General features: G+C 30.3%; 2 protein-coding genes and 2 long non-coding RNA genes across 17 annotated transcripts; 3 read left to right on the top strand and 1 right to left on the bottom strand.

Annotated features, from left to right (window-relative positions):
- The first annotated feature begins 348 nt into the window (after nucleotides 1-348).
- LOC126849676 (E3 ubiquitin-protein ligase XIAP-like) lies at nucleotides 349-5,764 on the top strand. 2 transcript variants are annotated; one of them, XM_050591747.1, is made up of 10 exons: nucleotides 349-538; nucleotides 618-1,276; nucleotides 1,481-1,598; nucleotides 1,746-1,937; nucleotides 2,027-2,205; nucleotides 2,359-2,658; nucleotides 2,771-2,913; nucleotides 3,009-3,169; nucleotides 3,661-3,830; nucleotides 5,552-5,764. In XM_050591747.1, exons 2-10 carry the CDS (start codon nucleotides 776-778, stop codon nucleotides 5,627-5,629), a joined length of 1,842 nt encoding a protein of 613 aa, XP_050447704.1. In that variant the 5' UTR covers nucleotides 349-538; nucleotides 618-775; the 3' UTR covers nucleotides 5,630-5,764. The 2 variants fall into 2 exon arrangements, with proteins under 2 accessions (XP_050447704.1, XP_050447705.1); XM_050591748.1 differs by having other exon boundaries at nucleotides 349-1,276; nucleotides 3,661-3,860; nucleotides 5,552-5,699.
- On the bottom strand, nucleotides 5,716-18,163 carry LOC126849714 (uncharacterized). Of its 12 annotated transcripts, none has more exons than XR_007687433.1 (11): nucleotides 18,037-18,163; nucleotides 17,653-17,851; nucleotides 17,056-17,318; nucleotides 16,038-16,211; nucleotides 14,591-14,720; nucleotides 14,315-14,420; nucleotides 12,888-13,132; nucleotides 11,058-11,234; nucleotides 7,416-7,600; nucleotides 6,153-6,288; nucleotides 5,716-5,857 (listed from the first exon to the last, which is right to left on the bottom strand). It is a non-coding gene; the product is annotated as an uncharacterized LOC126849714 (long non-coding RNA). The 12 variants fall into 12 exon arrangements; XR_007687434.1 differs by having other exon boundaries at nucleotides 17,653-17,797; nucleotides 18,037-18,141; XR_007687429.1 differs by having other exon boundaries at nucleotides 17,969-18,113.
- Nucleotides 7,759-11,928, top strand: LOC126849715 (uncharacterized). The gene is made up of 3 exons (XR_007687439.1): nucleotides 7,759-9,305; nucleotides 10,784-11,605; nucleotides 11,730-11,928. It is a non-coding gene; the product is annotated as an uncharacterized LOC126849715 (long non-coding RNA).
- On the top strand, nucleotides 13,751-22,168 carry LOC126849689 (E3 ubiquitin-protein ligase XIAP-like). 2 transcript variants are annotated; one of them, XM_050591797.1, is made up of 3 exons: nucleotides 13,751-14,188; nucleotides 19,901-20,733; nucleotides 20,886-22,168. In XM_050591797.1, the coding sequence occupies exons 1-3, from the start codon at nucleotides 14,170-14,172 to the stop codon at nucleotides 21,234-21,236; spliced, it is 1,203 nt and encodes a 400-aa protein (XP_050447754.1). In that variant the 5' UTR covers nucleotides 13,751-14,169; the 3' UTR covers nucleotides 21,237-22,168. The 2 variants fall into 2 exon arrangements, with proteins under 2 accessions (XP_050447754.1, XP_050447753.1); XM_050591796.1 differs by lacking the exon at nucleotides 13,751-14,188 and adding an exon at nucleotides 18,151-18,392.
- The last annotated feature ends 1,567 nt before the right edge of the window (nucleotides 22,169-23,735 follow it).

Here is a 23,735-nt window from a genome sequence, read left to right as displayed (position 1 = left end):
TAATGCTAAGATTAAAAAATTATATTCATTTACAGCATTAACGAAAAGATTGCAAATGCAACATTTTTTTCAAAATAATTTTTAAAACTCGTTATATAAAAAAAAAAAATATGGAAATAAAATACATTATATATATATAATATAAAGAACTGATTATGGCCGCGTTCTGCGAAGAAAATGCTCCATTATTGTCTTGTCAACACTCGTTAATTTGTTGGTTCTAAAAATAAGAACCAATCACGTTTGATTATTGAACTAAGTGATTTTCTCTACTGAACGCAGCCAATCACGCGAATTGTCAGCTTGTCACATATAACATATAACAACAGCGCATGTGTCAGAATTTATATGGATATGATCATACCAGAGAGAAGCTTCTCTCTGATATAAATAAGAGAGACAAACCAAGCAATCTGTTTAACATCTAACCGTCTAATTCTAACGTAAGATTGCGTAAGATCGAAAGACAAGTAAACAGTGGACAGGGACAGTCCCGAAGTCCTGGGTTCCGATCTGGTGTCATCTCTAATAGATCGAGGTTAATTTACGTAAAAATATAGTGTAAGAACGCAAAATTTTGCGAGAGTGAAGAATAATATCTCATTGTGTATGAATAGAAAAACGTAACACGGCGTCCCATAGAGGATGGGAAAGAAATCCAATGAAACGAGCTATGTCATCTAAGCAAGATGTCTCATTAGACGGGAAGATGATTTTTGGATCTTTACTTAATCAACGGTAGTCTGCTGACTTGTCTAAATAAATTTAATTCAAGATGAACGTTGAGGAGAAGAGACTCGCGACGTTTCGCGAATGGCCATCAAACGCCGCGATCGGCGCGTCGTGTCTCGCGAAGGCGGGGTTTTACTATACTGGACGTTGCCTGGAGGTACAGTGCTTTTTATGCGGCACGATGATATCGGATTGGAATTATGGTGATCAAGCGATGGCTCGTCATCGACGGACAGCGCCCAATTGTCCCTTCGTCATTGATCCTGCTGGGACTTGCAACGTTCCCTTTATCCCGACGACAGCTAGTGTCGCATTGGAATCGACGAACACGACATCGTCGAATACGCGACGATCCGACAGTGACGAAGGTCCGGAACAACTGCTGTCATCTGTAACGCCGTGGCTGTCCAATCCTTTAACTCTAAGAGAATATGAAACTGTTTCGCAAAGGCTGCAAACGTTTGACAATTGGCCGCTAAGTTCTATCATTCGTCCAGAACAACTGGCTGCAGCGGGATTTTACTATCTTCAGTATAAAGATTTGGTAAAGAAATTAAAAAGATTTAATATATATTCTTGATACTGCTATAATAATATTGCTAATTTGAGTTATTTTTGTAAAGTAATAATAGGATTTTCTATATATTCTAATAATATTTTATATATATACATATATATATATTATATATATATATATATATATATATATCTTTCTCTATTTTTATATAACATTTTATACAAATAATAGGTGGAATGCGCATTTTGCAAAGGTATTCTAATGAATTGGAAAGCTGGTGATGATCCAGAGCATGCTCATAAATTAAATTTTCCTAATTGCGATTTCTATATGAGACAAACAGAAGATGGTACATTAATATTTCATAATAACACTTAAAATAACATTTAAAATAAAAGAATCCTGAATATTCAGTTTTACTTTGAAAAACTGAATGTGCAATTCTATATTTGTATATATTTATGCAATTAATTATTGAATAATTTTGTCTTAATAGATGATGCATTTGGATTAGTCAGAGTCTTATCTGGCACTAGCACAAATTTAACAGAATTAGGTATACAAATGCATACTGTATCTATATCACAATATACAACATATGAAAAAAGATTGCAGACTTTCCAAAATTGGCCAAAAAATCTTAAGCAAACTCCAGAGATGTTAGCTGCTGCTGGATTCTATTATCAAGGTCAGAGAGAGAGAATTATTTTTTTTTTTACATATTATAACATTGAAACTGGAATATTTGTTGCATAATCTTATGCATTTGGTACATAGGGTATGATGATCAAGTCAGATGCTTCCATTGTGATGGAGGATTACATGGTTGGCAACCAACAGATGATGTATGGATTGAACATGCATACTGGTTTCCAAATTGTGGCTTTGTAATTCTTATGCGTGGTCACAAATTTATCAAACATAGTATAGATACAAGAGGATCTTTAAATCTTTCGGTAACCATTAAAAATTACTTTTACCTTTTCCTATAATTGTATCAATTAATTTTGAGGTAGTGTAAGATATATGTACATATATATTTTATATATACCTTTTTATATTCTAAATATATATATAGTTTTTATAAATTTTGTTTATTATATATATAGATTTTTGCTGATGTAACAGGAGAAAATGATGCCATAGAAACTTCAGCAACTCTTCCCAGAGTACAACTTAATGAAGCATTAACAGATACAACAATGTCTGTAACAGATGTATTAAAAATTACTTCAGTTACTTCCAGTACTTCAGTTTCACAATCTAGCGAACCAATAACAGATACAGTGACACAACCTATGGCAGGTGCCACAGATACTATAGTTACTTCTGTTCCCACAGTTTTACCTTCTAACAAGTCAATAACAGATGTAACAGTTAAGAGACTACTAGATACTGCCCCAGTTAAGGTGAGTAGAATGATCTGATTAACATTAAATCATCTACTTAATATTCGTAAACTTCTTTGATATTATGTCAGTTTGAAATATATATGTAATCCATGTATAACTTTATATATAGGCTGCTCTTGAAATTGGACTACATGTAGATAGAGTAACTAAAGCTCTGAAAAGAAGAATGGAAGAAGTTGGCGAACCTTATGTAAATGTTACACAACTCATAGAGGCTGTTCTACATGATCAACTTATGGAAGATCATACTAGGTATGTCAGATATAACATGCAATATATGTTGAACACAATTAAAAATGCTTGTATTATTGAATCATCACTGAAGAGAAATGTATCTCTTTCTTCAGATTTGATAATAATACTCCTACCTCATCATCTTTGGAATTGAAGACTTTATTTAATCAAATTATGCAATCAGCTAGCAATTCTACAAGTAAGACACAAGTATCTAACACAGCTGAAAACAAACATGATAAGAAAGAAACTGATAATGAATCAGATGACATTAGTAAGTAATATATCTCATGATTTGATGCTATGAAAACAGATTTCATTTGATTTTTATCCTTACTGCACATTTTTTATATTTTCTGTATTTTTATTTATAGTAAAAATTTAGCACTTATTACCATTCTATAACACAATGGGCTTATATTCAAATAAATTTCAACCTCTCTCTACGCAGTAAGGTCATGAAACAAGTTGAGAATTTTAGTTGCTTTATCGCTGAACAACTTTTATAAAACCAATTATATGTAATTTTTCTTTGAACTATTATCCTTTTCATACTCTAGATATCATAACTTAAACTATACCTTTTAATTTTATCAATGCAAACTCATTGTTGATATTTGTTTTTAACTTTTCTTTGAAGAATATATGCTATATAGGATATATGAAAGCTTTTGAATATTATTCTGTATCATTTATATGTAATTTAATTTCTTGGAAGGAGATATGGAGACATATAACTTGCATTAAATAATTGCATCATTTTAGTGTCTTTACGAGAGGAGACTAGAAAATTGAAGGAGGCTCGTTTATGCAAGATTTGTATGGACAATGAATTAGCTATAGTGTTTTTACCTTGTGGCCATTTAGCGACGTGCGACAACTGTACACCAGCCCTAACGACCTGTCCATTGTGCAGATTAAAGATTCGCGCTTATGTTCGTATCTTCTTGCCTTAAATATGAAATGTAAGATTCAAAAAATCTGAAAAAGTGTGACAAATATTGAATGGAAACATTAATTGATGTTCTTATTTATTGGACATATGATGCTGCATTTTACATAAAATATATATATGATATATATATATATATATATATATATATATATATATATATATATATATTATATGTATATATTTTGCAAATATTCCTGTCTATTTTATTTTTCAAAAATATGTACAAAAAGATTTTACGAAAAAGATGAAGAAATATGTATATATATTTATTTACGTATATTTAATTATAGAGCAGCGAATAAAAAAAAATGTGATATTGTATGAATGAAAGTTTTAGATTAGAAAGATACTTTTTGTTTTCTTGAATTATTTAAAATATTTATTGCTTCTCAGATATATTTTACAACTAGATATTTTTTTGTTATCAGGTTTAAGTATTAATACATAATATATGTTTTGATTTATATATAAAATGCATAATATAAAATAAATGATAGCCTTTAATAATATTGAAAAAACAGATTTTTCTACATTAAAAAATTGAAATCTTGACAAATCCGATGATAATTGCAACTGATTACATTGATTTCATTAATAGTCTATAATAACTATTTTCATAGTGCTATCAACAATTTTACAGATGAAAGCTATTATTGTTGATATTGCAGAATATTGTTTTATTGCTGCATTGTTTATTAACTTGTTTATTAACTAATTATATCTGCACTAATATATAAACAAATCAAATATATAATAAAAAATATAAGTAGAGTAATAAAAGCATCAGTCAATATTAATTATTTTTAGTAATTATATAAAATAGTATAAAACAAGTCATAGATGTAACATTTTTTTTTTTTATTTTGATCTTATCTTGAACTTGAAATGATAATACTTGAAATAAGTTATTAGAACATGTACAAAAGAGAAACATTTTTGTGTTTAATACTCATATATATATATATATATATATATATATATATATATATATATATATATATACCTGTATATATGTTGTAAATGTGATAAAAAATGTCTATGTAAAGTTAGTGTCTTATAATTTATATATATCGGCGATATAAAATATCCCCCTAAAGCTAAGAAGTTAATGTTGTGTTTGTCTGAATACACACTATTGATGTACACATCGGCGCGACTCTCCTTGGAAAGCAAGAACGCGCCGATGTACAATATTTATGTACAAGTATATGTACATAATATATTTGACATAATACGAACATCGAAGGTGGTGATGATTTTTAATGGTGATCTATTTTTCAAGGCGTAATAAACATAATAACGCAGGTAATAACGGGGAGATACAATGCAAGAAGAAACATAGATAAGTCATCTTATAGAGCAATAAAAATAGCCCGAGAAAATATTCATATATAGGAATCAACCGTTGTTATTCTCGAGAAAATCAAAGTAAAAATTATTATAGATATTCGTTTGTCAATGTCTAAAATAAAATCTAATTTATTAAAAAATATGAAATAACAACAATAACGATCTTTTTATATGCTATATCTTATCTTAGATTATTTATCTTTGATTATATATTTATATCTATGATTTATCTTAGATTATATATTCATATGTATCATATATATATATATATATATATATATATATATATATATATATATATATATATACACACACAGACTATAAGTACATTTTTATATATTCTTTTTATAGATTTTTACAAGAAGATATTTCCTCGTAGAAATCGAGGTGATCCTTACACGCAAGCATCTTGGACAATTTTGGAAATAAGCTATTTTCAATACAGCCGTTAAAGTCTGTCGAATCGATTGACGAAATGAACTGTATAACCATTACAGACTATCGATATGAGACCGCGAGACTACAAAGCTTTGATAGATGTAGATGGGTCGTGACATCCATAAACCTCCATCCCAAGGTACTTGCAAGGGCCGGTTTTTATTATACCGGATATTCTGATGCCGTGCAATGTTTCGAATGCGACATCATTTTAGCCAACTGGAACAAAAATTTAATTCCATTAATCGAGCACAAACGACGTTCCCCAAATTGTAGATTTATTCGTATCATGCCTTGCGGGAATGTACCGATCGGTATCAATCCAAATTTAATTCCGCCACGTGTGCCGAAAATGGAAGAAATATGTAATTTAAATCCGTCAGACTTCGATCTCAATGCAATGATTGAGATCTACTTTGAGAACGGTCAGGTTTTTAAAATAGTTAAGGTTGGCGATCTGATAGGTGCTAAGTACCCCACATTTGCCTACTACGAGAGTAGATTAGATACTTACGTATTGTGGCCGACAACAGTCACCCAGAAAAAGGAAGATCTAGCGGCCGCTGGTTTCATATATGTAAACAACGACAACAAAGTCTACTGCTTCTATTGCGGTGGAGATGTGGAAATATGGAAATTGAAAGATGATCCTAAACAAGATCACATCAAATGGTACCCCAATTGCAAATTTATCAACAGGCTGTTAGAAGATCTTGCGGAAAAGCAATCGTAAAAGAATTTTAACATATCATTCACGGTAGAGCACCAAAATTTAAATTTATCTATATTTTGCAATTATTTATAGTATGACGCGACTAATAATATATGCGAGATATCGCAAACAATATTACAACCGCATATTAGAGATCATAAAAATCATAAGTTTTTTTTTTACTCGTTATGTTTGGACTCATATGTATATGTGTATCTTTTAATTACGCGACATGACGCACGCAACGATCTAGTTTCGTTAATTTAGACTTAATGAGATTAATCATTAGCGCATTAATCTGCAGATATATATACAAATAATATAAAGACAAAGATATTGTAAAAATCAAAATTTCACGGAACATTATTATATATAGCTTTGCATCTTATCACAGTGCAAGGTAGTATGAACTCTTCATTACACTCCTTGTAAAATTTTCACGAAAATTTAACAATTGCATCACGTATGTAAATCGATTTAAATCATTTTACGAATAAAAAACGGCAGAAAGAAATTTTTCTCGTTTGGAAACAATCATATACGATGACAGATACGTATGATGCAACCCTTGATGTAAACTAATAATACTATTTTAAAGATTTTCGATCAAAGCTAAAGATTTTTATCTAGGATGTTATCACGATTATGTATGATGCTTTAACTAATTCTATCAAAAATATGCACATATGCTATGTAAAAATTTCCAAAGAAAGTTATTCAAAGCATATATGTAAATGTATTTTTTGTACGATAGATTTACATAAAAAAATATAAATATATATAATTGCATGCATTAAAAAACAGGATTCTTTTACTTCAATAGCATATATATCTGAATAATTATAGTATGAATAGTTACCGATTAGTTCCACGATAAATACAAAAAGATTGATTTTATAGACAGACTGAATTTATAGATTAACGATTATTAATTCCTATACTTGTAATATACTTGATGAATAAAGCAGAAATGTATATTAATATCATTTCAAAACATTCTCTTTCGTATATTTAACGTTCATTGTATTAATTATCTCATTAATAAAAGATTAATAGAATACGAACCGCAAATTTTCCACGCGCTCAACTACATCTTAGCACACTAGCGTGACTCCAAATAGAATAATCTATTTCCAGTATGACATCATCACTTATGGTGGTGTAATGCTATTATTTATTCTTCTGTATCAATATGACATCATTATTATGCAATGTGATGAAAATAATCGTAACTACTTTATACTGCTTTCCTGAAACAGATAAGAACAAAAAGTACGCGATTAATATGGAAGAATAACAAGCCAAAAAATGACAAAAAAAAAAGAATTGCAAAACTTCCTAAATAAAAAGAATTTCTTATCCTTTTTTGAGTTGCTTTAATTTCAATACAATATATGGAGTTTAAATATATAGAGTCTAAATACATGTAACATATATACATAAAATTTTACTTTCTGTTGTAGAAACATGTAAAAACGGTATAAGAACGGTTACTATATAACTGTTGCCCATTTATAATATAATCGCTGCATAAGATAGGTGTCGAAAAATTTAGGATCCGAAATTTTCCGCCCTTTTCTTTAAAAGACTGAAAAACACTGGTCTCGCAGGCAAAAGCCCTTAAATATATTCCTATGTGTCTCGTGCTAAAATAAATCGATAAAATCTTTATAGGCTTCATAAAATTATCTTATAATTTTAAAATGTGATTGTTCAACAATGATTGGAAATCCTTAATTATTAGATAATAACGCATCTATAATTCTTTCACGATTCATTTATATTCATCTATGTAATAATCTCAATTGAAACAATAATCTAATTCTGTACAATCCTATAAGCAAATTGCAATTATTATATGTGTTATGATTAAAATCGACTATCGATTTTTCCCAAAAATGAGACAATAACATAATAAAATAAAACGAAAAATCCTCTTCACTTTCTCCACAGTTTTTCACAAAAGCGCTTCAAAAAGTGTCAAATAGCGAGAACAGAGCACTTTTGACGCACTTTTGACGAAAAGGAGCTAGACCGGACATACTGTAAAGTCAATAAAAACAGCAATGAGTTCAGAGTACTAACAATTAAATGGGACAACTGACAAATAAAAACCACGGTGCGAGTGCTCAAACTTATTTTTGTTAAATTTTATTAACAAATATATGCATTAAAAATGTACGTTTCGGACCATATTCAGCATAGATCTAAAAATATAAAAATTATATTGGTAATCTAAAATTTGACACAATACACAATATTTGTGATTGTAGTCAAATTTCAAATTAAAATTAATCAGAAAGGAAGGCTTACTTAAAACTCGGGAGTCTGTAAATTAATGAATAGCATCCAAGCCATCGCTACATGTATATCCATCGATGATTTACAACTAAATAAAAAAAGAAAATATTTGATTGCAATAATAAATTGTAAAATTCCAATATATAATCTTCATATTTTATATCTATGCTAAAGATAGACCAAAAAACGATCTGAAACGTCATTTTTAATGCACATTTGTTAATAAAATTTAACAATAATAAGTTCACGCACCAATACTTGCGCCTTGGCTCTTGTCTGCTATATATATAGCCGTCAATTTTCTCATTTATACTGTAAAGTGTCAAGTGTCAACTACGTGCATTTCAACTGTGCATATATATACGCATGCGTGCGAAAAAAAGAAAAAACATCAGTGTGTTGAACCTAGTTTGCGGCGGTCAGTGACAGTGACGGTAGAATCAGTAACCGTTGATGATCTATAATGATTCTTAATTTTAAAGTTTATAATAAAATTATAAACCCAAAACAAGAAAGTAAAGTGAAGTAAAAATAATTGAATTATCATCATGAAAAAAAATAAAATACATAGAAAACGCATGGTTGCGCTAAGATTGAATAAAACTATAATTGATGCGTCTCGTAAATACCGTGAGTTGCAAGTCCATTGACCTGGTGAGTAGTCATCATTTATGTTATATTTCGTATAGTAATCATCAATGATCCGCCGACAGATCTCGTTACATTTTCCAAAATCTGGAATCTGGTATGCGACAACAACATAAAAATATCAACGCGCGCGATATATTCGGCATTTCGATATAAACACGATAAGAACACGTTATAAACACGATAAAAAAGCAAACAATAAAAAGTATAGAGACTAATGGTCAACTAATAACCAAGGATCATTTCGACCAAATTCCGTTTAATTTAATCGTTGATTAATTTAAGCGACCAAAAACAGAATTTTAGAAGTTGCATTATTATTTTATATACAACAATATTATATTGTTCGAAATTTTTATGTTGAGCGTATTTAAGTTCATCAACGATTAAATTAATCAGAATTTTCCACTTTACAGTTTTCTTTCAGTTTCAATAATGCCGACACTTTATGTTTTACATGGAGATCGGCATGTGTATTGCCGATGATATACATATATACATATATTTGTATGTATCGAAAGTTATAGAAAAAGATAACTAGGTAATTTTATTCTGGTCAAGAAACTAAATAAAATCATAATCCAATTAAAAAATCTATACGACAGATTAGTTAAGTACAAAATAAATATATCGCATTTTATTTGTCTTTTATTCGATAAGTTTTAAATTTCTTGATTGGATTACGATTTCATTCAGTTTCTTGAACAAGATTATCAGCTGTGTTATTTTTCTATAATTTTCACGCACATGTACCATGACATTAAAGATGCACATATATTTGATTGTAAAGATTAAAAAATTGAGCTCTTTTAATTCGAAATTTATTGTACAACAGTTTTTCTTTTTTATGTAACAGTTTCTTTTTCAATAAAAATAATTGTTTTATATACACTTTCTCAAATTACAAAATATCACTATTTTAACATTCATTGTCACAATAACTCTGTTTTTTTTTGTACGTTATTTTTCGAATTAAAATATTATTTCTATTATTTTTATTTTTAATTTTAATTTTAATTTTTTTTTTAAATCACGTTTTACAGAAAAATTCAGATAGCATATGTTTCTAAAAAATATCTAAAAAGCGACTTAAAGACATCTTTGACACATTGTTCTTTAGATCTTTAGAGATAAATCTTTTGGCCTCTTTATTCGGGATATTACAACAAGCACATACTACATTTTTTTTCTTTCTGTGTCATTTTTATCTTTCTTTGAAAAGATTTTGACTTGAAAATTTTTAAAGTGTAATGGCAAAAAAAGAATAGGTAAACAAGACAGATAATATTTTTCTTTATCTTTCGATAAAGTCGCTAATTAATTTCTAAAGGATTTCTGTTGGATTAGCGTATTAGTTATGCGATAAGCACGAGTATTGCTCATTTACATTGTTGGTTGCATATAAAATGTAAATGAAAATTGTTAATAAGTTATTTTTTTAATGAAAATTATGAATTTAATACTGTATCCTTTTTCTTTGTTAGTTTCGAGATGAAGAAATATTTATGTATATAAATATATAAGAAAAATGACTGGAAGGATTGTAGAGTTTACCATCGAGTTCAACATCGGTCATACACTATCATATGTATCAACTCATTTATCATCGAAAAATTAAATAATATTGAGTATCGACTTGAGTCTGCTTATTTAAAAAGCTTCAAAAACTAACCGCGCATGAGAAAAAGTTTACGGCAGCTGGATTTTATTACGGAGAAAACAATATTGTAAAATATTTCGAATGTTAAATAGACTTACATACATGGCTATCGCAGAACGACTTGATCTTTGAACATATACGGTGGATTAAAACATGCAGTTTCGTTTATAATTACTCATGCGGTACTAATCAATGCTGATCCCGATAAGATTCCCTTTTTTATGCTTGAAGAATATGATATATGAGTGGACTTTGTGATGACAATATGATGATCTCTGTAATTAGAAAAAAAATATTCTTAAAGATATAAATGCAAAAAATACCAAGAAAATTAACTCAAATCTTAGTGCGATAATATCGAAATATCTCGAATATGCCAGCTATGATACCAGGTTGTGACATATGAAACGTCGTCTAAAATATTGTCATAAATTAAAGAGGAATTTGCAGCCGTTGGTTCATTCTACGCAGAAAATGGATCAAGCATTGTTCTATCATTGCGGAAAAAGATTGAAATTTTGGAAATTAAAAGATAATGCTTAGAACCACCACGCCAAATGATTTAATCATTATCCTTACTTGCATAAAGTCAAAGAAATGAATTTTATAAACAAGGTCACTAAGAAAATATATATATTCTGAATCGGTAAATATTCATATGCAATATATATAATATGAGTTGCGCGATTTATGTATAATTTTGTTTCTATAGAAAAATGTACTATAATACATTAAACATAATAACATGTTAATTTTGATTTTTTTTTCAGAATATCGGAACCATTAATCGCGCAAGAATTGAAAGGTGCAAAAACTTTTTATGAATTCTTTAATGAAAAAGAAACATGAGAATGTGCATACAATATCATCATTATCTATATTAATATATAATTCATCACTCACATCTATATATAATAAATTATTTGTATGAATTTTATTATAGTATATGCTATGCATTATCATAAAAGATTATTGGCAGCAAGAAAAATGACAATTCATGCTATTCAATTTTAATATATATAGATTATAATATAATTGACCTGCAGGTTTTAGTATGTAATGTTGATAATTATTCTTTTATTAAGAAATGAAGCTTTAATTGTTTAGATTTAATTGACAGAAAGAATCAATAGTGATCATTATAATAATAGAATATGATTGTTTCTACATTTTTTATATTTGAATATATATATATATATATATATATATATATATATATATATATATATATATAAGTAATATAATCAATATTGCATATATTGTTATTAATAAATGAAGCACATATGCCATATCATAAATCTATTTAATTGCAATGAGACATTAGATAAGATTAGTAAGATTTAGAATCTACTTGTTTTTTTTTTGTTACGAATATTTCGGTTAATCAATCACAAACAAGATAAAAAAAGATCCCTTTTTTTAATCAATTAATCAAAGAATCCTAAGTGTTTGCAATATTATTTAAAATGCAGCTCATCTAATTTATTATACATCATATATATTAGATTAGGTCACAAAAACTAATAGTGTTTAATATTTTTATTTAAGTATTTTCGAAATATTCTCTTGAACAATTACCTCCAAGCATACATTTAAAATAATTATTAAAAAAAAAAATCAAAATTAAAAATCTCTTTCTTCGTTTCTCTATTTTTCATCTTTTTGTTAAAATTTCCGTTTAATTCTTTTCTCAGATCTATTTACTATAAAAGAGCATGCTTATCATATTATATTTATCACCAGTAAAATAAAGAAAGTTTACCAAGTATAGATAAATTATTGATGTCATATTATTAAAGATATATTATATTCATGATTGATAAAAAAAAATGCACTATGTAAAATCTTGCTTCAAAAAAGTTTTCGCAGAAAATATCCGTGAAATTATATATAAAAAGAAACATTCCGATAGAGTGGCGTGCTCTTACATATAATCTCAATGTATTTGAGACACTGTTAGGAAAGGAAGGCGCCGAAAAATCCAAAACCTTGGCGCTCCGAGCCCTTTTTTTCTTTCTCAGAGGGCAGAAAAATGCACCCTGCTGAACCGGAATACCTTTTGAAGTCCTGGAGTCCTTAACTGCAACATTCCTTTCCTATAGAATTCCTCATCCCGCATTTTATTGTATACGCATTCGTGCGATGCATAGGCGCCTTCATTCATGTCTGCAAACTGAACTTTAAATTTAGGACTTTAGGACTGGTGAGTCATTTCAACAATGAATGAAACTCTTTAAACCAATAATTACAACTCTTTCTACAATTTGTAAACATATTTGTCTGCAATAATAATCTCCATTATTTTATAAGCAATTAACGCATAAAGATTAAAATCGATTGTCATTTTTTCTCGGAAAAAAGACAATGGATAAAATAATAATGAATCATGGGCAATGAAACAATGGGCGCAATAACAATTCTATAGACATTTCAGAACAATTTTTCTTGTACACACTATGCATATAAGCCAATTACTTTGTATATAAATTATATACAAATTTTTTTTTATTAAATCAAATAAAAAATGTATTATATGATAATTTTGTAATTTTACACACGATTTCATTCACGAATTCACGAAGTACTTTAAAAAAACCAAATATTGATTTAAACTCTTTCTTCTTTCTTATATATTAACAGAAAAATTTGAATCAATAATCTATTATTATATCAATTATTATAGTATTTATTTTATTATTTTATTAAAAAATTATATTTTGATTATTAAAAACAAGTAAGTAAAAATGTGATATATAATTTAGAAATAAAATATTGATATAGAATTTAGATTCTTTGGTTTATTGTTATATTTACAAGAGTTTACTGATGCAGAATTTATGACGAAAAAGATTGCGAAAAGAATATTTTCCGAGAATTCGTGATCATTCGTCATCGCGTGTTATTTCAATGCGTATAATCTTAATGTTTATATATAATATTCGAAATGACAAGATAAATTTTGGAAACGTATCGTAATCATATCGTTTGATTTCGCGCCAATTAAATGATAAGATAGACACGATATACTTTTAGCCACTATTCTCGCGAAACGTGTAGCGATATTGTATTTAAAAACGGGAATTGTTTAACCATTACTCAAGTTTCTCCGAAAGAGCAAGTATCGCGCGCATATTTTTGAAACACGATCGGATTCTCAGACGACACGCGTGTCGAAATCTAATCTAATAGCGGGCCACCCAGCGTGCGGGAATGCACAACATTTTTTCACGTGGGTATTTCCTAGAAAATCTTTTTTCTATCAGTTCATCCGTCTCGACTCAAGTCTCGCCGGGGTATCTTTTACGGCCATTTCCACAGGAAGCACGGCTTAAGAGAATGGACCTGCACCCCATACCGTAACGGTCAACGTTTGACGGGGATGTGCTGGATAATTGTCGATCTTAAGGGCGAAAGAATTCGGGTCGCTCCACGGTCTCAGCTCTTGGCTCTAGGATTGTATTCTGTGAACAAAGGCGATCGCGTTATCATGACGCTGCGCGGAATTTTTCAACGGCGGACGCGAGTATCGCGTTACGACGAGTGAGATCAGCGGCGGCGGAGGCGACCTTTCCCTTCGCGGCCTTCCTTTCTCGCCGCCATTGCGGCACCGCCACACATGCCATATACATACGTGTAACTCACGCGCAGCTACCGACAGTGCCGTATGAATCGGCGTCGACCTAGGTGGGCCGGGAAACAAGATCCTCGTTCTCCTCTTCCTGCCATCGAATTCCAGGATTTTCCTTGATTAGGTCTTTTCCCTGGAATTTTGATAAAACTGTCAATTTTTTTTCTTTTCCTTTGACACGTGAAATCAAAGATTAGATAAGGAATGAGACCGATTGTAGAATTAGAAATTCCACTATAGGCAATTTTATGTCTTTGTTGAAATTAATTGCTGTTTAATTAGCAATAGTTCTTTTATCTATACATTTCTCTTGTATCTTTTATCTCTGACTTTCGAGAAACGTAATAGTTTCTGCAGGCGTTTGCTACGTGTGTAAATGTCATTCTACATTATTTATAGAACGGATCAATTCTGAGCGTAAAACTATCAGATTCGTAAACGTAGACTGCTTTGTCGGACCTAATATTTATTTAGGACATGAATTATGTTGCAAAAGTCAGGATTCTAAGAATAAAAACCTACAAATTCGTCTGAATTAGAATTTCAGAGAACCAGTGATATCGACAGACATAATAAAAAAATGTTTATCAAATTTCGTAAGAATGATAAACATAAAATGTGGAAAAAAAACAATTCTGCGAAAATGCGGGGAACGGGAAATAGTCTTGAATTTCGCTTTCAGTGTCGTGTTGTAAGCTTACGTCATGTGAGAAATCCGGTGGGGAGATGGTAGATTACTAAGTCGAGAACTCGTTAAAGACCCACTAGACGATTCGAGTCTCATTCTCTTGACGGGCATCCAAGGAACGGGGATCGCGAGTCGCCGTGCCGTCATTGACGTATCGTACTATACTCTCGTGCCAACTGTGCAAACGGTCGCTATAGTATATGTATCGCTTTGTCGTGTCCCCGCGAGCAGCTGCGAGCATACATCGAGCTCGAGCTTACGTATCGCCGCGCTGTATATTATTCGTGTTTTCCGGTTCCACATTGCGAGATCCGTGCTACGCGTCGTCTAGATTCGCGCGACATAGACCGCGTTTCGTGTAGTTTATCCGAGACGACCGTTCGATACCGCCGCGACGGCGAAAATATATCTGTGTCCGCGCGATATATTCGCGAAACGGGACGTAACAATAAGGGGAAAGAGAGATCGGTCGTGCCGAAGGACAAAGCAGTCAAGCCAATTCGGTTTTCGGGTACGTTTTTCTCTTCTTTGATCATTATCATCTCGCACATATCGCATTCTTTCGACAAGTCTAAAGAGAATTTGTAAAATATCTCGTGCATTCCTTTCTTTCTCACGCCAAGCTGTCTTTTTTTTACTACTCGTCTGGAAACTCAACTTGCGTTTATGTAAGAAGTAGGGCACACCCAGTGCGAAATACGTGCTGAAATATTGAAGTGGTATATAAGTGCGATAAGGGCAATTGACCGCGATATCACTTACTGATAGAGTTTTGAGATTTGATCGACATCTGTTTACTACACGCTTTCCCCTCTCCCCTTCTTCTGTTTTATCGGCATCCTTTCATGTTCGATGGCGTCTCTTCTTATCTCATGTTATTGGGTGGGTCCATATTTGTTGAAGATTTGAGAGACAAGCGAAAAGAGAACAAATAACCTGTAAAAAGAATAATAAAAATTAGAAAAAATTTAAATAGAATTATCAGATTAAGTGTAAAGATAAGTTTTTATTTTGATGTCCTTTATGCAAATCTAATTTAAAGACAAACTATTTCAATTCTTTTTGGGTTCTCTTTCTTTTTTTTTAATCAACAGAATTTACACGTATCGACAATAAATATTAGACCTTATAAGATATAACTCTAATTAATCTTTAACATGACTTTTTAATATATTTTAATTTATTCGAATAATTTATCGAACATGACTGGCGCCTATCGCGTGCCACCTATTTCCTGTCCTCTCTTTTCTTACTCTTTTTTTCATTCATACAAAATTCTTACAAAATTTTTCTCGTTCTATCCACCCGGTCGGTCCTTTTTTTTCTTTTCAGTCTTTCAAAGATTTCCGAGTCAAAGAGATATTGACCCTATAGGGTTTGGTAAACCGATGTCTGTAACGTTTACTGCATGCTGTGATTTTGTATTTAATTCTTGGAAACTATACTCAGCAGACTTTTTAATAATTGTACTACAATTTCTCATTCTATTTTCTGGGCAAGGTAAGATAACGATTTATCTAGTCATCTTTTTCGTGACTTTCGATAAATCGTTAATCATTCACAAGGAATTTACAACAACAAATAGTAATCATTTTTTTCTATATATCATATGAGCAGAGTCCACAAACGGTGCGTTATATCAATTAAATGAATGATAAATAAAATTATGAATCTCTAATTCAAATCCATAAAGATTAAAAACAAATATGAATTATGAAACTGTCTAATATTTATATGTTCATAATTATACTTGAGTATAAAAAATTGATCAAATTACTACCGAAATTATAATCGACGACGGTAGAATCAGCCCACAACTTTTTGATTGTATGCGTGACGTTTCCATCGTTGCCAGCTCTTTATGGCTCGGATGGAACAGATGCAGTCTTCAAAGGAAAAGTTTGCGCTGATGTCATTTTATATAAATCTCTGGACGATAAATGAGCGTGCACTTTGATCGCTTCAATGCGTCATTTTTGCAATATATATCGAAATAGGCGCTTTGTAAATGTAGTATCTTTGAGCAGTAAATCCAAATTTGACCTGCAACAATAAATAGTCAATATCAGTTTCAATAATAAAAACGGGACGCCAAAGCGCTTGTCAAATTGCAAGCAATTGAGAATAAAGAGACTCCATGGCTAAAAATATTGAGAAATAAAATTAAGAGTTTTTAATCATTCTACATATCGCGTCGATTTTCGAGCACCACGGATGCCTTCTCCGAGAATATCAAGAAAGGAGAGAAAGACACGGTGTTCCTTTTAAAACGGAAATATGTACGCTGGATGATGATAAAAAATAAGTTGTTAGAGTTGATTTGCACAGCGGATGATTCGATTTCCGACATACGGTATCGTCATGATTGAAGCGTTACCTTTCGCAAGAGTAGAAATTCCTAGCCCTTCTCTCCTCTTCCCGGCTTCTCAGGAATTGCGGTGATTGTTAAATGCAATGCCGTAACGTTATTTCACGGAATAGCATGGAATAACGCTCTCTCGCTGATGGAAAACATTCTAGCGCTAAAACGCGAAATCATATTTATTTCAAACCCGTGAATATCATCATCGATCTTTCTGCAAATAAAAATTTACCAATAAAACAAATACTTAAAAATTTCGTGATTTTTTTGACTTTTTAAAATTGATATTTTCCAACTCTTTAAAATTGATATTTCCAAAGGTATATCGTACTATTTTAAATCTCGCAGCATACTTTCCGACACATTTATTATTCGTTAGAAAATTCGAGAAAATCCTACTAAATTCTTCAGCCTTTTTCAAACGCCGGGACGGGGCGTCGCGTTGTTAGTCAGCCGCTCCTAATGTCTGCATTCACTCCCTGGGACCTGGGACCTGGAACGCCGGGGCCGGTAATAATGTAATAAGATGAACAGAAATAGAAGTTGTACGCGTGGTAGTGGTGGGGGCAACCTCCATGATTCCAGAGTTGCCTGTAGGCGCTGTTTGGTGCTGCTTTCCAGCCATCAGTTTGACGGTGTGTTGTATGTGATAGTGGTGGTCACATTCTTCTTCAGCAGGCATGAAGCCAAGTTCTTTCGCTCTTTCCTCCCGCGTCTCCTCCGTCTTCTCCGTCCATATCTCCGCAGGGCCAGCCGTAAGTTACTCTCAACCGTTTCGTGTTGCTTTAATATATATATGTATATATATATATATATATGTATATATATATATATATATATATATATATATATTGGATATTCTGTGGTGTGTAATGCGATTCTTTTTAATAAGAGAAATAAAAAATGAATGAATCCAACTTGTGGCTCATCCGAGTGCATAGTGTGTAGACGGATAAAATCATACTGAGTAGCTAATTAGGATGAGCCACAAGCAGGATCATCCTGCGGTCAAGGGCACAACATTGAAAATGAGCATTGATAATCATGAAAAGGTGTCTTAATTATCTTGACACGGTAAGAGAAATGAACAGACACTATTCATGGAGATGGCTTTAAAATTCTTCCCGCGCGGCATCATCTATCATCTCTACATGTAAAGTCCTATGTCCACGTTGCTACACTCGGAAATTTTCCGAAATTGTGTTCGAAAATCTATCGATAAAATAGAAAAGATTTCTTTGTCCTAATTGGTCAAACATCTGTCTGAGCTCGGACACAAAACTTATTCGATCAGATGTTGATGATCTTAAAAAAAAAAAAGAAAAAAAAGAACAGATAAACCCGATGCAATAAAGCTCACATTTAAAATTCACTTTTTGTTACATTCATTAATCGCAATTATTTTCAGACTTCAATAATTCTTTTTTATATTTAGTATTTAAAATAAACATGTATTTCTGATTGATCCAATAACATATTGCATTATACAAAGCTATATTGATTTCTAAAAAATTCAAAAAAATAATATTTACAAATATATATATATATATATATATATATATATATATATATATTTGTAAATATTATTTTTTGAATTTTTAGAAATCAATATAGCTTTAGAGTATGCAAAAATTTGTTTATTTATTCCATTTTATTAGTATAAATTGTATGAATTATTATATACCATATATATATATATATATATATATATATATATATATATATATATATATATATGGTATATAATAATTCATACAATTTTTATACTAATAAAATGTAATAAATAAACAAATTTTTTGAGCAATTTAATATTTGTCAAAATATTTGTAATAATTTTTATAGTTTTTGTCATTGCAATTAATATTGATCACATAACAAGTATATGCAAACATGAAAAGATTTGATTTCCTAATTAATGAATCAATTAGTTTAATAGTATTTCTTTTCATATTTCTCACTTTTTATTCCATGCTTCGCATAATAACTTTTCTTATCGCAATAAAATATTTGATATAACTAAGTAGACCATATTTGTTATACATTATTGTGATTTAGAGCTTATCACACATTTACATGGCAATTTTATATGTGATAAATAATTAAGAAAAATGGAAGTTGCATATCATTAAATAATAAAAATATATGCATATTGCTTCTTTATATTGTTTATATTGAATGTAAAGCTGGAAATAGAAGCTGGAATTGTTAACAAATTATTATCTAATGAAATTTATAAATTTATTAATATCTCCTTTTTTTGTAGGTCCTCAGGCAAAAAAGCATCCTAAGAAATATATAACAAAGATGACTGGATGCATCGAACAATATATGCTTCCTCCAAACCGTTTACGATCAGCACCATCTATAACGTCCCAATTTATTGATCTACATGATGAAACCGACAACATTGATTATCGATTTGAATCCGCACGATTAGAAAGCTTTAAGAATTGGAAATATATGATGAAACCAGAAAAACTTGCGGCTGCTGGATTTTATTATATTGGCGATAAGGACAGGGTAAAATGCTTCGAATGTCATGTAGAGATGTGCCAGTGGCAGCCACACGACAATCCAATGGGCGATCATCAGCGATGGTCTGGAAGATGTAGATTCGTTCGTAATTTCCCATGTGGCAACGTGCCAATCGGCGCAGATCCTAATACGATTCCGGCATCTGTACCTAAAGGAATCGATGTATGTGGACCTTATAATACGATCTATATGCCATATTCTGGTCCCGATAATGAAGAATTTAGCACAGAAAACGCCATGAAATTTAACATAGGAGGACTTACTGCCACAAGACCGAAGCATCCTGAATATGCTAGTTATGATGCCAGATTATGTACATTTGAAAGATGGCCTAAAGCAATGTCACAAACTAAAGAAGAATTAGCAGCTGCTGGTTTTTTCTACACAGGAAATGGTGACCAAACATTATGCTACCATTGTGGAGGAGGATTGAGAGATTGGGAGCCAGAAGATGATCCTTGGGAACAACACGCTAAATGGTTTGACTACTGTTCATACTTGCTTATTGTCAAAGGGAGGGATTATGTAAGCAAGTTTGTTGGAAGGACATATGCTAAATCGGTAAATATTTATAATAAAATATACTTTTTATTCATGCAATAAATGTTGAATTGTGAAATTTGCATATTCTTAATATACATTTGTACTTGTAGAAGAACTTGAAACATTTATATTAAACATAATGTGACATGTTAATTTGAATTCTTTTTCAGGATATTGTGAAACCATCTGCAAACATTAAACAAGATCAAACATCCGATAAAGCTTACGACGAGTGTACTGCTGGAAGTTCTCAAAACTCTACTAATTCCGAAAATGCTAACAAAGAGAATACAGAGTCAAGTGAAGCCTGTGTCGAAGAACAATCTACTGTCAAAGCACCTTGTGATAAACCAGTCGATAAGGATGCAAGAATGTGCAAAATATGCTACAGTAGAGAATTACGAATGGTATTTATGCCATGTGGGCATTTACTAGCCTGTGCAGAGTGCGCAAAGAACATGAAAATTTGTGGAGTATGTCGTAAACCTGTAGAGGTTACCGTACAGGCATACATTCCATAGTGTATATACCCTTATTTATAGTGATAAATAATTATAATAGTGATAAATCCCTGCAAGCTTTACTAACATTTTCTATTCATCATCATTGAAGACTGATAAATTAACACTTGAAAGCAAAAATGACATGACTCATGTAGCATACCGATCTGCAGGTACAAACAATGTTAAAATTCTTGTTAGTGGAATAAATCTGTACACTCATCTCGATCTAATAAAAAAAATATTTCGCACTGATATGATGATATTTTGTAATTGTTGTACAAGTAATAAGTGTTTCTATATACGAATATATATGGATATAACTAATAAGCATAAAAGTTGTTAGTCAGTGTGGAAAACACATGTGACATATCACAGATTTTCATATAATTATTAAATAGCTCATGTACAGATTACTTTATTATCAAAAATGGAAGATAGACTGTACCTGCAACGGGATGTTGCTATTTGAATGTTTTTGATTTCGTATTATGAAAATTTACTGAAAAATGAAGGCAAAGCTATGCCATTTTTAGTATAAAGTTTGAGTATATATTTTGAATATAAATAGCAACATAACATGAAGTCTAGTCATTAGTGTTATGTAATGATGAATATGCACATAGATATAAACCAATTATTATTATGTGTAAAACTGATTAATATAATAAATCTAGGTCATTATTTTATCTGTGGAAAAATATTCAGTTCAAACTCTTTAGATCTTAAAGAAAGATTTGGAGAGAGGGGGACTCTCTTGTACAAAATTTCAATGCTAAAAGAAAAACATCAGATAGATGATTAATAAATTGAATTTAGTCAGCATTTTTTCTTCAATTTCTATTCATTGTATAATCTGTAGGACATATTTTGTTATAATTTCTACACACACACACACACACACACACACACACACACACACACAATATCATATATATATATATATATATATATATATATATATTAATTTAAACATTAGAGTCCGGTCATTGTTCATAAGTGTAGAATATATATAACTTTGTGTTAAACATAATTAACTTAAGCATTCCAGGGTACTCCAGATTAATAAAATGAATTGTATCATTAATAGAAAGTGAAATTGGTACAATTTTCAGTTTAAGCCTTTTGTCAATGGAATGCAACACAAGATAGATTTTTAATGTAGAATCAAATATGACAATTAGTATCCCACTAAAGAATTACAATGCAAATATTGATGTAAACGTGAGTAATATAAACATTATTTTGTAGATAGCGCATAAATAAATTTTTAATTTAACAAATTTAAAATTAACACTGTTGATAAGAGTAAGAAACATTGAAAAATATTTAATATATTTGATAAAACACATAAAGGACATACCTCCTGATTATATTGGATATTTACAAAATGTGTTTTCTAAACATTTCTTGAAATCGATTGTATTAATTCAAAAGAAATATATATATATATATATATATATATATATATAAATATATATATATATATATATGTAATACATCAAACAAATGAAATTTCACTAGCGCAATGTGGAAATTCTAAAATATTTAATATGTATTTAATTTATCTGCAAATATTTTCTGTATATTTAGTACACATTTTGAAATAAATTAGCATGTTAGCATTCACATAAAAGCATATAATTATTAAACATCAGCAGAATAATAAGAGCTTTCACAAAGCTGAAGTTAACAAAAACTATGTCATAGATACAACTTCCATATTATAAAGAGAATTCTATGTTTATAAATACAATATTATAATTATTCTTATTGTTTTGCGAATAATTTTGGATAATGTATAGCAACAATTACATTTTGACAAACTAAAGTTGTAGCATTCAGCACAGTGATTGCAACAAGTTTTACTGTAAAAGATCACACAATGCAGTGCATCATAGATAACTTTAGAATAATATAATAGCGGTATTCTTATTTCATCTCTATACAAGTTAATATATGGGAAGTTGGGATAAAGAATTATGCGCGGTATATATACGATAACCGTCTATAGAGAGAAAATAGTTCTATTAATATTCTTTAAATAAGTCGTTCTCTCAAATATAATATAATTCGTTTTGCCAATATATATAAAATCAAAATTATAGCACTTCCTCTTTGAATAAGAAGAAATAAAGGAATAAGTCTTGCATTTTTGTATTTCAGCTATTGATATCTTCCCATTATTATATTTTTTTTTATATGATGGTTTCTTATCAAAGTTATTTTTTTATCAACACATAATTTACTTGTATACACACATACACAAAATGTAGACTTAAAATACTTTCATATTTAATGCAAATTTTTTTTTCAGACATCTATAATAGTAAAATGCAATTGTAATATTTGTGTACCCTGGGCAAAATAACTTTGACATAAAATAATGCTGTACAAAAAGTAGCGATACATGTAATGTTTGCGATAATTATAATGTGAAATAAAATTTCAGGTGTTTCTTATTTCTTTAGCAACATCCCACATCCCGCGTATATGAAATACTCTAGTTTCAAATATACG

This window comes from Cataglyphis hispanica, chromosome 5 (genome assembly GCF_021464435.1).
Source record: "Cataglyphis hispanica isolate Lineage 1 chromosome 5, ULB_Chis1_1.0, whole genome shotgun sequence".
In the NCBI taxonomy this organism is placed as follows: domain Eukaryota; kingdom Metazoa; phylum Arthropoda; class Insecta; order Hymenoptera; family Formicidae; genus Cataglyphis; species Cataglyphis hispanica.
The sequence above is the reverse complement of the archived record's forward strand: the minus strand, read 5'-3'. Positions and strand labels throughout refer to the sequence as shown.